The following is a 13,774-nucleotide window of genomic DNA, read 5'->3' on the forward strand; positions in this document are numbered from 1 at the left end:
GGAGGGCAAAGGGAGGATGGAGGGATAGGAGGACGAACGAGTGAAGAGATGGGGGAGCAAATGGGTTTGTGGGAGGTGGAAACCAATGGTAAGATGGCGAGCGGGGCTGAATGGTTGTTTTGGTGAAAGGTGTGGCAGGCAGCCTTTGAAGGTGGGTTACATATGGGTGTGGAAGTGGTAGTGGCACCATCAGACATGGTGGCAGTGTGCTTTTGGGAGAAAATGGATACCAGGCTTGGGCTATAATGAGCCCCAATGGATCAGTTGAAATAGAGGGGACGTATTGACATGCAATGCTTACGCTAATACACCTAGACCATGGCTGCACTGTCTGTGTGTGCCTGGGAGCATGAAGCAGCCGGGGATACTGACAGAGCAGACGCACTCCCCGGGTTCTTCAAAGAGCTCAAGTGATTAGTATGTTATCATTACCATTCGAAACGTGATTTTCCTATTCCCTCTCGGCAAAGGTGACACGTCTCGGGGAGACGGCCGGCAGACTCGCTGCGATGGAAAGCCACTTCAAAAGCTTGCTCCTCCTGAATTTCTCTCTCTCTGTGTCTCTTCTCTCCCTCGTTCTGTNTGGGTGGGTGGGAGGGTGTGCTGGAGGGTAGCGGTGGCAATGGCAATGTGTATGTGTGTTCATTAGAATAATGCGTCCTGAGTTTGACAGTGAAAGAACCTGAAGGAAAAGGTGAGAGTTCAGCCTCTAAGAATTCGATAATGGCACACTATGATGGCCCTAATAACAGAACAATTCAGCCACGAATACAAGAAGGAAATAACAAAAAGGAACACATACAAATAAAACTAAGCATTTTTTACTGGCAAGATACAGAAATTACACTCTTATGAATAAAATAAATGACACAAAAAGCAAAACTTCAAAACATCCACGTCAGCAATTTCATCTATAGAAAAATGTCAGATTGTTCCAGCCCTTACAGTGCAAGAACATCCACACCAAGCTTATACCTAAAGTTTACTGTCAATTATGCATTTAAAAAAAAAAGATCATATCAAATAACTCTTGATTGTCTGAAGGTGCCTTCAAGCAAAACATTTAAATACAGTATATGATAAATATTGTGCATCTGTGAATGCACAGGTGTACCCCACCGCCGCCACTGCTATTTCTGCCTATGTATGCCTTTTCATCTGACACCTACATTTTGAACAAAGATCTTCTTAGGAACCACAAAAATGGTGTTTTTTTGTTGTGCTCTTTCTGCGTCAAGAAAAACTCCTCAGTTGTAAGTTATTAACAGGGAGCCCCAGAACAATGCAGCTGTAGCTCAAAAGAAATCTCTCTCCCCTCTTCTTTCGTTCTCCTGCCTTTTTTCAATATCAAACACAGGCGGTTACTATCACCATTTTCCAAAGTTCAGATGATTTCCTTATTATTTCAATAAGGGTGGGGGGGAGAGTCAAAGTGAATAATGATGACAGCTGTGATTCAGACTGACTGTGTGATCTTCTGTGCCGTTTGTTTGGGACTTGTAAGATGAGGAATTACAAGTGTCAAACAGCTGTGAATATGGGTGCTAAATATTTAAACATGTTTTCAGCTGAAGGAAAAGAAAGTGTATTTTTTTTAAAGCAAGACTTAAGTGTGCATAAGCTTTGCCAGCCTTTGAATCAAATGTAGGAAGAGAAGTAGGGTAAAAGACGGCAATGGCAACAAAGGCAAAGTATCAACTCTGATTACACAGACCGGACAATTCGAGAAAGACTAGACAAGTGAGGTAACTGAAGCTGTCTTATGACCCTCGGGCTAGGAGAAAATGTACAAAAAAGGTGAGAGGCTAGAAGGGAAAATAAAAGTACAGCTAAATTAAAGCAAAAGGCTTGATAAAATGGCATCTGGGTCAAATTTGTGCTCTAAATTATAGATAGGTGGGAATAAAGAAGGAATTGAATTACTGTGTTTTTACAGAATTCCTCCTGGAGGAGAAAAAAAATTTGCTACAAAGACTAATGACAAGTTCTTACCAGGATATGATCCATGGCATGCCTTAAATGAGCCAAGGACACATCTTTCACAAATGATTTTTTTAAATGTTAAACAATATGATGGGTTTAGTTTATTATGACGTGTTTTAGTTATTCCTGATGGTATTCTCTAAAATGTAAATGACAGAGCAGATGAATGCATGCACAATGAAGCTTTTGTTAAATGAAGCCGATCTGCGATGGAAGGTGTATTAACAGACAGGGGAAATGCAAAAATTTAAGAATGAAATAGTGTTTGGGGAGCCACCCCCATGTTTATGATTGAATCTACTGGAGTACACGTTTGAAATGAAAACAGGCAGATTTGGACCAGTTTTTCCAAAATTATTTTTTCTCATCAGCATGTTTTTTAGATCTGCACATTTGCCTCGCATGCTTTCTGTCGGAGAAGAGCTCCCATTCATCAAAATACAACTCTAGCGCTATTGAGACTGTTTGGAGATGACCGCAGCACAACCAGGTGGGTTCCAGAAGGGTTGGAGACTATTTCAAGAGAAAAGTTGTCGCACAATTTTTCTTAACACGTTCAAAACTCTAGCAACAGGGCTGTGCGTCTCTGAGATTTGAGCAAGGAAGTTGAGAACTCCACAAAAGTCGCGAGTCATTCTGCGGACATTTGGGAAACTCCCTCATGAATGCTGTTCACCAAGTAACCAAAGCTCGAGGAGATATCATCTGAAAAAAACCCAGCTGCAATTAAAACAACTTAAAAAAATAGACAAGTTGAATTTGGTACTGTAATACTGTTGTATTTTGGCCAAAGTATTGTAAGTTGTAGATATTTCATTAGGACCTGCGGAAATTAGATCAATTCAACTCAGTTTATTTATATTGCGCCACTTCAACAAACAAAACTCATCTCAGGGTGCTGTATAAAAACTTTCACATATATAATAAAAAGCCAATAAGGAAGGAAGCCGGCAGAATGCATTGAATCTTCACTTCATTGTAATCTCCCATCCCGAGCAGCACATTGGCGACAGTGGAAAGGAACGAGTCTCTTTTAACAGGAAGATACTTCCAACAGAGGCAGGCTCTGAATGGGCAGCCATCTGCCTCGACTGTCTGGGTTTCAACTTGTCCAAAATAAGAATGTCTCTTTATAGAGTCTGATTTATTTTTAAAGCTGTATACATTAAAAGGACCCATTAAAAGAAAAGTAAAATATATCTAACTTCACATGTTGCCACTCCTATTTTTTACCAAAGACGTTCAGTGTTTGGACTGTGTTACACCAAATAACTTAAGTTACTTTAAGCCTTGTTACTTTAAAGTATTTGTCTTCGAACAGGTGCCTCAGAAATAAAAGCTAATCTCCACCTTCTAATAATTAAGAGTGCAGGAACAAAGAAAGCAGCCCATTGAGAACTTATTTGGCCTTTAGGCTGGTCAATCAGACATGCAACATGACCAAATGAGCTTATTTCAGTTTTCTACAGAAGAGGGCAAATGGAAATTTCAGTGGGAAAGCAGAATTGAAATCGTAAGAGAAGCACTTACCTCCTCACGTAACTTTATCAGCTACATCATGATAGCATAAAAAAGGGAGGAGAGAGAAAGATGGAAAGAGTAAAGGACAGATACAAAAGTAGAAACATGGCAGCAGGGCGATCATTTGTGCGGCTAGAATGCAGAATTAACCTTGACAATTTATCAGTTTAAATGTTTAGCATTTGGAAAGCACAAGACAAATACATTTAACAAAGCTAAACAAGCTGCTCAGGCTGAATTTTCTAAACAAACTGAGATCAAGTCCTGCCGCTGTCACATTAAACAAGGAGAGGGACTGGATCGCTCTACTTGAAACATCAGCTAACATTAAAAAGAAAATCACATCACAGGAGCTAATACAGTAGGAGAAAAAGATCAGATGAGGAGAATATAGTTTTTACAGTATGTTTAAAATGGTAAGAAAATATTCTTTGTTTGTCATTTTACTCAATTCTTCAACAAAAAGATAAAAAGAAAAGCGCCTCCTTTGGAGCAGAGTTACAGAAATGCTGAGGCACAGTTTTTGCACCTCTGTTTATCAATGCTGATATATCGTCTATATTCAATGTTGCTTTTTCCTAAAAGGTACAGAAAAAAAACGAGCTGAATATTATTGGAACAGTCACAGTAGATGAAAAGTGAATCTTAGCATATACATTTTTGATGATAAAGAATGGCAAATATGATGTAAATATCTTTTTCTGTTCCAAAAAAAAAAATCCTGCCTCTTCAGTAAAACGTCAGACATCTTAGGAGGACTTTATTCCCATTTGCAATTAATTACGTCCATCAAAATTAAAAAGTTACTCATCTGACGTTTTGTTAGGGGAAAGTTGAAGAAAACAAAGATGGGTTAATTTAGGGAATCCAACACATTTAACACAGAAGCAAAAAGAAGTTAAAAGATTTCCTTTAATGAAGTCAGGCTCATGAGTATGTGAACTGTTTTTTTTTTAGGAATGTGTTCAATTCTGATCATTTAAGGAGAGAATTATCTCATTCTAAATCACAAACTTCACAGCAAACTTTGAGACTGAAACAGCTGAAAGAGGATCCAGGAAACGCATGTTTGGATTGAAATAATAGAATAATTCTTATTTAACACTTCCACTAAAATCCAGCACTTAACTTCTGAGTTGCAATAAAATCCAAACAACAAAAAAAAAGAACTCTCTTCGTATAGCAACACTCTGAGGAATTGACTTTCTTTGGCTTTGATATTTCCTGTATCTTTAAAATCTAAGTCAACCCACTCAAAATAGAGCATATATATAAAATAATAAATGCAGGATTCATTTTTACTGAGCAGTAAAGAACTCAAAAATATAAAAGCAATACAAATGATCCCAATCTTGCCATTATCTCAACACTTCCTCTTGTAATTTTAGAAATCATCTAAAAATAGTTTCTTACAACATTTTTGTTCATCGTAAAAATGTCAATAATAATGCTGGAACTGAAAAAAAAAAGGTCAATATTTGTAATGAAGGTAAACAAGTAAAGCTGCATGCTTTTCTAAAGAGTTCTTACCCTTGAAAATGTTGGAAGTAACAAGACGCACTTTATAGTGGAAACTGTCTCTTTTTTTTTTTTTAAGCTGAGCAATAACTCCCCGCTAAGAATGCATTATTGAAGAGGCCAAAGTTTAAAACGACACTGTGAGTGTGGTGATTTTGGGGGCTTGGAAGAAAAAAAAAAAAAAAGAACATCAGATCCTGCGATCCCACACCCCAGCTTTGCCATCAGTCAATGGATACCAAACAAAACTTGTTCCAGCTCATTTGTGCTGCCTGACTGATTGCAAGTCCTCATGCAGGGTTTATTAAAACCATACAAGGCATATGTTGAGCTGCGTATTTTTCTGCTCCTTCCCGACTTGCTTTTTTTTTCTTTTCTTCAGTGTGGCCACCGCTTCTTGTGTTGCTCAAGAGATATACAGCAGTAAATACAGAATATTATAAATGGTATAATTACTCCTGCATGAGCGCCTTTCCTTGTGTTTTTGTGATTTCAGCCAGTATTCAAAATTGCACTGCTGCAATTTTTCTGTTATGATAATCAGCAATTTTTTTATTTATTTTTTTTTTTCAAACAAAAGATTTTTTTTTTATCCAATACGGAATTCGATACAAGTGGTAATCTGTTTCCTTTGTAGGCTGCAAAATCTGGTCCACACCGGCTCAAACCAGCACAATCTCTTGTGGCCAAGCCTTCTGCTGTGACTGAAATCGAAACTATTCCGTATAGTGTTCGTGTGTGAAAAATGGGTATGCATTTGTTGCTCTGTGTGTGTGTGTGTGTGTGCGCACTATCAGCATTCGTGTGTGTTGCATGCAGAAGGAAAAGAAAAAAAATGTGCAACGGTAGCCTACCACATTATTAAAAAAACTGAGTGATAGCGCCAATTCAGTCTCTGCCTGCATACAGATAACGAATAAATGCCGAACTCTATTAAACCGTCCTTTAGCCATTATCGCAGGGCCAACACGCCAGTTTTAGAACTTATGACGGTTCCCTATTTACTTAGCAATAAATCCTTGCCATGTAACCAACAGATTTGTGACTGGTAATGATCTGTTCAGCCAAGGCTATATGAAATGATCCTGACCTCTTTCAGATCGTCAGGAATTAAATTGACCGACTTGCCCAGGCCCCCACCGTCTTTTCCCCTTTCCTATCGCTGCCGTCTCGTTAGATTAAAAAAAGACCATGAAGTTCCGAGTACTCCACTCACAGCAGAACCAAGACAAGTATTATCTCCCAAACTTTTAAAATGAAAATAAAGCAACTACGGCACCTGGAAGGAAAAATGTATATCCTCTATTTACTTTGCTTTTTCACCCAGCCTGAACTCTTTCTTTGCCTTTGGTGCATTTGAGTATTTTAGAAAGATTTATAATTTTTAAAACCAGACATACGGCATTATTGTTTTACCACTTATTTGAATATTATTGTCATAAATGAACCCCATATTGAATTCTTTAATTATATTTAATTGATGAATAATAAAACTAATAAAAACAAATAAAAAAGTATTTTTTAATGATTTTTTTTGTTGTTGTTGTTGTGTTACATTTGCCTTATATTCTCAAATAAAAATATGTACTAATGTAAATATATTCTGTTTGAATTGTTTAGTAAAGTTTTCAAGCTGCCAAATTGTTTTTTTTTTATAATAATTAAATTATTTAATTAGTATAAAAAAAATTATAATTAATGCCAGGACAATAGGAAAATTTATATTATTGATTTTACATTTTAGAATAATTTAAATATGATCAATTTGGCTGTCACAATCAAAATTAGTAATAAATCAATATATTCATTTAAATAAAACAGGTATTTCAAAAATCTAAAATAAAAAAACATGCAGCTGTTTTAATTTTAGATTTTTCTTGTTTCAAAATATACAATTTTCCAATTTTTATTTTTTTATAAGTGTATATGAATCCATTTTTAACAAAGTGAAATAAGATTTTTTTGTTTGCTTTCTTTTGTGTTGTGTTTTTGCTTTGACAGGATATTGATAGAACCCATCAGTATGTTAACTGTGGCATTTCTGACAGCAAATCCACTTCTAACTTCGGCATAAAAATGTCAGAATCACTTTTGTGTCTCGCTAATTTGCCAAGAATATGCATATCAATAACAAGTCTCAGCTCGTGCTACATATGTCTCTAAGATGTGCAGTTCATGGGTCAGCATTGAAATGATAATAGGGGAAAAAAAAAATAACAGACAACTTTGTTTAGCTTTTTTCAGCTGTGAATCATCTAAACATACTCCCATAAAACACGGTGGGACTAAATGTGAATTATGCATTTGACTATTCTTCTTTATTCCTGTCTTTTTGTGTGTGCATTTGAGAGTGCATTTATTTGCATGTGAGCATGCAGGACTGCGTGCGCCTTGAGACGCAGTAACCTGCGCAGGCTGACAGCTGAGTCCAAAGACAAAATATAATTAGTCAAAAGACGTTTGGTCAGAGTTGAAAGTGGCTGCGTATGAGTGGCAGCTGTGCCGGTGAGCAATAGGTAAGTGTGTCGTAAATGTCGCAATGTCGTTTTGTTGCAGCTCAGAAATTATTTACTGAGAGTAACTTTGATTTAAAATAACCTTAGCTATATTTTAGACAATTAAGATCTAAAATCAAGAGGTTTTTCTGTTTTGTTTTTGGTTTTTTTTTGTAAATAACAAGAGCTGAATGAATATTTTGCAGATAATGCTGACAACTGAGAAAATTGCTAAGGTGGTCTTTTCAGTTTATATGTCAAAACTCAACAGGAAACTGAACTGATTTTGGTCCAATTTGTTTAAATGCACAGGACTAATTTGACCCTAATGGTAGATAACAGACAGAATCCATGAAGATGTCAAAAAGACTTTAAAATGATCTTTAAATGTCTTTGAAAAATTGCACTTGACATAAAAAAAAAAGTTTAAATTATCACTTGAACTTGTTAGTCTGAGCACCACTATCATACAGGTTAGTTAATAAATAAATAAATAAATAAGAAGGATTTTTTTGTCAACTCTGTGTGTTTATTTGGGTATCTGTGTCTTTCTGTGCGCATTGATCGTGAGAATCTGTTATAGGTCTAAATCGGCTCCCAGCTGGAGAACAGCTGTTGGACGGTTGGGGAGGCTGGGGTTTTTGGATTGAAATATGTGCTGAATTGTGTCTTTTTTTTTTTTTTTTTTGGATGCATGTGTTGGTCACAATCTGGCTTTGGCCAGACACCGGTCTCATGCCCTGAGCCTACTCACTAGCTGGCCAGCTTTGCATTAAACAGTGTTCCTTCCACATGACTTGGTGACAATAGTGTTGCTTCAGCTTTCGATGGCCCCTGTGAGGGGCCCACCTACTCACCCCTGGGGGCCAGTCAGCCACCCACACTGGTGTTGTTCGGGTCCCTGATTAGCACCTTACCTGGCCCTCGGAGGAGATGGCGTCATCTCCCAGGAGCTCGTTGCGCACCTCATCACTGTAGGCGATGCGTGACCTTTTCTGCGAGGGGGGAGGAGGACGAAAAAAGGAAGACGAGGAGAAAAGAAACAGAGGGGAGCAAAAAGAGAAAACAAGTGGGGAAAATATGTCTTAGTACTATTGTTCATACAAAAACATAACATGCATTCCTTAAACACGAGAGCCCCCTAATGGAACTTGGTGACAAGCAGAGACCTACATGTGCAGCTTGTGTGCATCCCTACAACACGTAATGACACCACGCTGGAGTGTGGGTTTGTGCTCGTGCCTCCATCCAAGGTGATCTATTATACACAGTGTTCTTGTGGCACAAAAGTGGCAAAAAAAAAAAAAAAAAAAAAGAGACCCCCAACACCATCTTGCCCACTTAAACAAATACAAGTTGAGGGATAAAAAAAAACAGCATCTTGTGTGCATGGAGAGGCTGTGGAGTAGGGGGACAGGGGAGAGGACCAGGGAGATGTATTATGAGGAAGTATCACTTGTCAGTGCTAAATCTTTTCTGGGGGGGCTGTCACTGCTGTCATCCCAGTGCAGTGGCAGCCTCTGTGATAACACCAATGCTGTGACTTAGACAGGGAATAATTCATCACCCATTGGCGGCCCATCGGATTTAGGGTTGCCTTTCTCTTTCTCTCTCTCTCTCACACACACACACATTCACAAACACAAACTCCCTCTCTTTCTCTGTCTCGAGCTAGGATACAATGCAAAGGAATGCCATGTCCCACAAAAAAAGAGAGAGAGAGAGAGAGAAAAAAAACAACACCCAAAAAGACAAACACACATTTCATGCAGACTTCAAGAGTGTGCCACCTCCGATTGTGGTAGACTTGGCTGCCACTGTACTACTTGTTTACAGACGCCCGACCCGAGGAAAAACAGCCTCTTGGCATGCCCTCTAAACTAAACACACACCAGCAGCAGACAGAAAAAAAAAAAAAAAAGTGTTTACTAAGCCTCCTTCGCTTTCTCTCGCTGCCTTAACAGAGTTTCTAGTTGGGCTGCGGGAGGTGGGCAAAATCAAAGGCAAACACCAGCAGACGAATGAAAATATCACTTTCCCTCCACACAACTTATTTACATTTTTTAATTTATTATTTATTTGTTTTATAAATGACTCAAAATAAGTCCCAGTCGTTTATTTATGCAGGATATTAAAATGGAATAGTAAGCGCAAACAAAGAAACCACAAAAAAAACTGGTGAAGGATCACCAATTAGCTGGTGGAGAATTCTTTGTTTCAAAGGCTTTTCGTACCGTCTTTCCAGTAACAGAGAAAAGTTATAAGAAGCTATTGTGATAGGTACATACTTTCCACCGGAGAAGCACAAAACAAACTTGAAAAAGGCAATACTAAAATCCAGAGTGATGATATCAAGAACCTTCAATGAAAACCAATCCCAAATCGAGCCAGCTGAGTTTGTTCCCTTCTCTTTTTTTTTCTCTTCTTCATCTCTCCTCATAATCTGGAGCACTGACTGGAAAGTCATGGCTGATGTGATTTGGCTGTTATTATCATGATGGTGAGGGCCACAGCTCTCTGGAGTAATTACAGACTAGACAGAGGCCCTGATTGACCCAGACCACAAAAACCCATTAGATAAAGAGAGCACCCAAACAACACTCAACCGCGGGAAGCAAAGCCAACCGCTGAACGCCCACTGTGGAGAGGGGAGGAAAGAAAAATAAAGAAATTGGCAGCATAAACTCAAACACAACACAGCCCAACCCACTCAAGAACACATAAGACAAGATCACGATGTCAAAACGTGCCATATAGGTTAAATTTATTTGGGGATTCTGTCATTTGTTGTTTATTACTTTAATTCCCAATTACATGGCAGCAAAATCTAAGAACTTCTGCTACCCATGTGACCGTAAATGCTTTTATTCTCTTATTTTTAAAGCATGTTCTGCTTTATTTTCTGCCAGGAATTTACGCTTTAAAATAAAGCATAAGTAATGTATACATGTGTACACTGCAAATAAATAAAGTGATTACTTTTTATCATTAGAAGTAGTAGTTTTTTTATGTATTTGTTTTACTTTTTTACTTTTTTACTTTTTTTTTACTAAAATGCAACAGCTCTTTTTAAGCCCCATCTTTTGTTTGGGGGGGGGCAACTCGTTGGTCACTGGGCTCCTGTTTGCGAGACCATTAAAAGTCATTTCAGATTTAAGAAGAAGAAGAAAAAAAAAGTGAAATGAGAATAAAGGCGAGATTAAGGCGGTGCGTACACGAGTACATCAGGCACACAAACACACCTTTTGCCAGGGAAAAAGAAAAAAAAACCTCCCACACATTCCATTTAAGTCAAGTTTCATCTTAAAGAGCTGCAGTGCAACTTAGGGGGAAAGACGACTTCTCCGGTAATTGAGACGAAGAAACCTGGGAGAAGCATTGATTTGAATGTTGCGGCTTACGTCGCCTTCAAACCATATGCAGGGTTTTTGTGTTGTTTTGTAATTCTAAATAGCTGTTTGTTACGGATGAATGTATGAAGGGGTTTCTGCAATGAGAACAGAGCAGATAACAAAGAGAGTGTGAAGAATGGAAAATGTCATTGAAATGAAAGCTTTGCCGCTGCTTCCCCCTGTACCTACAGTATGCACTCAGTTTTTTGGATTCCCCCTCTGGAAAACAACAGATTCCTGAGTGATTGCTGCGATCCCTTTTCATGTGGAATATAAGCAGGTGCGATGCTGCCTTCTTCATACGGCGGCACATTTTGATTATAAGTTTGGTGTTAAATTAAATCACAAGAAGTTCACTTTTGAGGTCAAGAAATCAGATATCAGTTACGTGTTTCATAGCTGAATCTCCTAAAAAAGGGTAAAACTGACTTATGTTGTTTACAGTAAGTGGAGACAAAGTTCCGCGCATTAGGACAAAACCAACTATCTGGTTTTGTAATCTAAAAAAGAATAAGCACTTTCAGAAGATACCTTATTGCTCAGATAAGGGAAAAGGGAAAAAAAGGAGCTTTTTTAATCCTTTTGAAAGGTCTGTCTTGTGTCACTTTTTTAATCTTGAGTGAGAATTTGCTTCTATTCCCGGAAGCACACGAGAAAAGCACAAAGGCACATCTTAACTTTATGCAAAGTGGCCTGCCTTTAAAACTCCACACATTCCGTCAAAAAGCGGTGACGGAGGTGCTGGTGTCCTGTCAAAAACACACGTTTTACCTCTGTTGACATGAAAGCTGACAAAAAATAAATTAAAAAAAAAAAATAAAGCTGCATTTCTTTGCCCGTCAAAATGCAATTACATATGCATGAGGAACAATTCATATCAGATATGCAAATGAGCTCGGCATAATCCTCTAAGAAGTAAATGATATTAATCTAATTATAACAAATATATGGATCATTTCGTTCTGGATGATTCCTTTATTGTTCGTATTTTGTTGAAATAAATAGGATTATTTTAAAAAAATTTGTTTCTAAACAATCAGGGAAAAATCTGTTTTTCAAAAACTGCAAAATTGCCTTTGTGATGTAAAAAGAAAAGGAAAAAAAATCCCATAATTAAAATTAAACCATCTCAGATTCTGATAGCTTAATTCAATGACCTCCAACTCTCCTCCTTGCTTCCCACCTCATGCAACCAGTGACACAAGGACAAGTCGAATAATTGTGGCGCCTAGAAAGCAGGAGGAAAAAAAAAAAAAAAGTAAACAGTTCATTAGATGGGAAATAAAAGGCGTAAAAATACCCAGGGGCAGAGTCTAATGAGGGGCCCTGAAGTTCCTTTGCACACGCTCGGTCCCTCCACTCTCCCAAGCTTTTCCCTTTTCACCCTGGACACACGGCTGGTGGCATAGCATGAAGAATAATTAACTATATTCAATTTATAATACTATGTTCCACGACAGGCTTTTTCTTCAGTAAGAGAGCAGCTGGGTAAGTCAGATTTAATAACGCTTACGTCCAGCTCAGTGTGATTGCAAACTGACATTTGCTCTTTTATTTGCCCATAGTTGCTTTAAGAGAATCCAAATAAATTCAACTTCATATGAGCCTAAAATGCAAAGTGTGGTTAAATACCAGAAAGCTTTGGAGAAAAATATCTAGAGCCAGGAAGGACATTAAAAAAAAAAAAAAAAGTAGGTCAGCAAAATATCTTTGTTCGCAAAAAAATGCACGCTTAACTGAAAGGTTATCTAGATTACTTCTTCTCCTCCCCAGCTGTGATTTTCTCAGGTGATGTGTGGACCGACGCCAGCAGGTCCCACTCTGGTTTCCCCACATGTGGGGGCAGAGGTTGACTGACGCGGCGTGGTGTTTAAAGGAAGCAGAGACCTTTAAGCAGGCACAAGTATCACAACAGCATCTTAAATAATGCATCCCTGGTTGGCAGGGGTTTAATACGCACACCCACAGCCATCACAAAGGAAAACACAGAGCTGTTGTCTTGCATCTTCCCCTCTGCTTTAATTCAAACAAATTTAGAGAGGGCTGCCGTATGAAGTGTTATTTGTGAAAACATTTGATATATTACGAGACAAAGCGGAGCAGCTACAGCTTTGGATTGTCACAGGAGGGTGTCATTTGGGCCTTTTGCTTTATTGTGGTCTTTGGTGCCACTGAATCCTTCAAATGTGTCTGCTGCGCGCTTGTGCGACTCCCTGCGTGCGCACGAGGGCCACCGTCTGTAAGACGGAGCCTTTGCATCCCGAGAAAGCCTCCTTTAAAGAAAAGGGATGCGTGCGACATATGCGAAACGGTAAACCCCGGTGTGTGTGTGTGTGTGTGTTCGCGCCGCTGACAGAAACGCCGCAGTGGCAGAGAAGCCGGAGCTTCAGATAACAGCATGGGGCCTCTCATTAGCTCACAGGTTGGTGGCTTCTGCACACACTGTATTGTGTTCTACTTCCATGAAATACTTCAAAACGTCTCAAAGAGGCGAATGTCACAAACACTAATAAAGGTGAAAGATCAACTACAAAAATCTAATAAATGAACCTTTGCTGCATCTGAACAGATAGGTGGAGAAAAGACCATTTAAGATTGTGTCAGCCATAAAAAATTTTGTTCTACATGGGTTTATTTTAATAAAATAATTTCTTAAATGTCAGTTTTAAATAAGTTAGGTTTGTAGTTGCGAGCAAATAGAATCTGAAGCGATCTTTAGAAAAACATACTGGTTTCAAGATTTCTTTGAAAGACAATAATCATTTCAAGCACATGATATTTTTATACATTTGTGGAACGATTTCTTTTCTTTATGTTCCTAAAGCAAATAAAAATTAAAAAATGGCACGGTAAACCCAGCTATAA

The 13,774-nt window shown here is 38.3% G+C and overlaps 1 protein-coding gene across 4 annotated transcripts in view; it reads right to left on the reverse strand.

The window, feature by feature from the left end:
- The window catches only part of vti1a (vesicle transport through interaction with t-SNAREs 1A), a 107,482-nt gene that overhangs the window by 76,736 nt on the left and 16,972 nt on the right, over positions 1 to 13,774 (reverse strand). For 2 of the 4 annotated variants that reach the window (XM_017439436.3, XM_017439422.3), the window contains exons 4-5: positions 8,435 to 8,512; positions 3,514 to 3,534 (exon numbers count right to left, since the gene is read on the reverse strand). In XM_017439436.3, coding sequence (XP_017294925.1) covers positions 3,514 to 3,534; positions 8,435 to 8,512 — 99 coding nt within the window. The remainder of the gene's footprint in view (positions 1 to 3,513; positions 3,535 to 8,434; positions 8,513 to 13,774) is intronic. The other 2 variants (XM_017439446.3, XM_017439429.3) reach the window with 1 other exon arrangement.

This window comes from Kryptolebias marmoratus, linkage group LG17 (genome assembly GCF_001649575.2).
Source record: "Kryptolebias marmoratus isolate JLee-2015 linkage group LG17, ASM164957v2, whole genome shotgun sequence".
Classification (NCBI taxonomy): domain Eukaryota; kingdom Metazoa; phylum Chordata; class Actinopteri; order Cyprinodontiformes; family Rivulidae; genus Kryptolebias; species Kryptolebias marmoratus.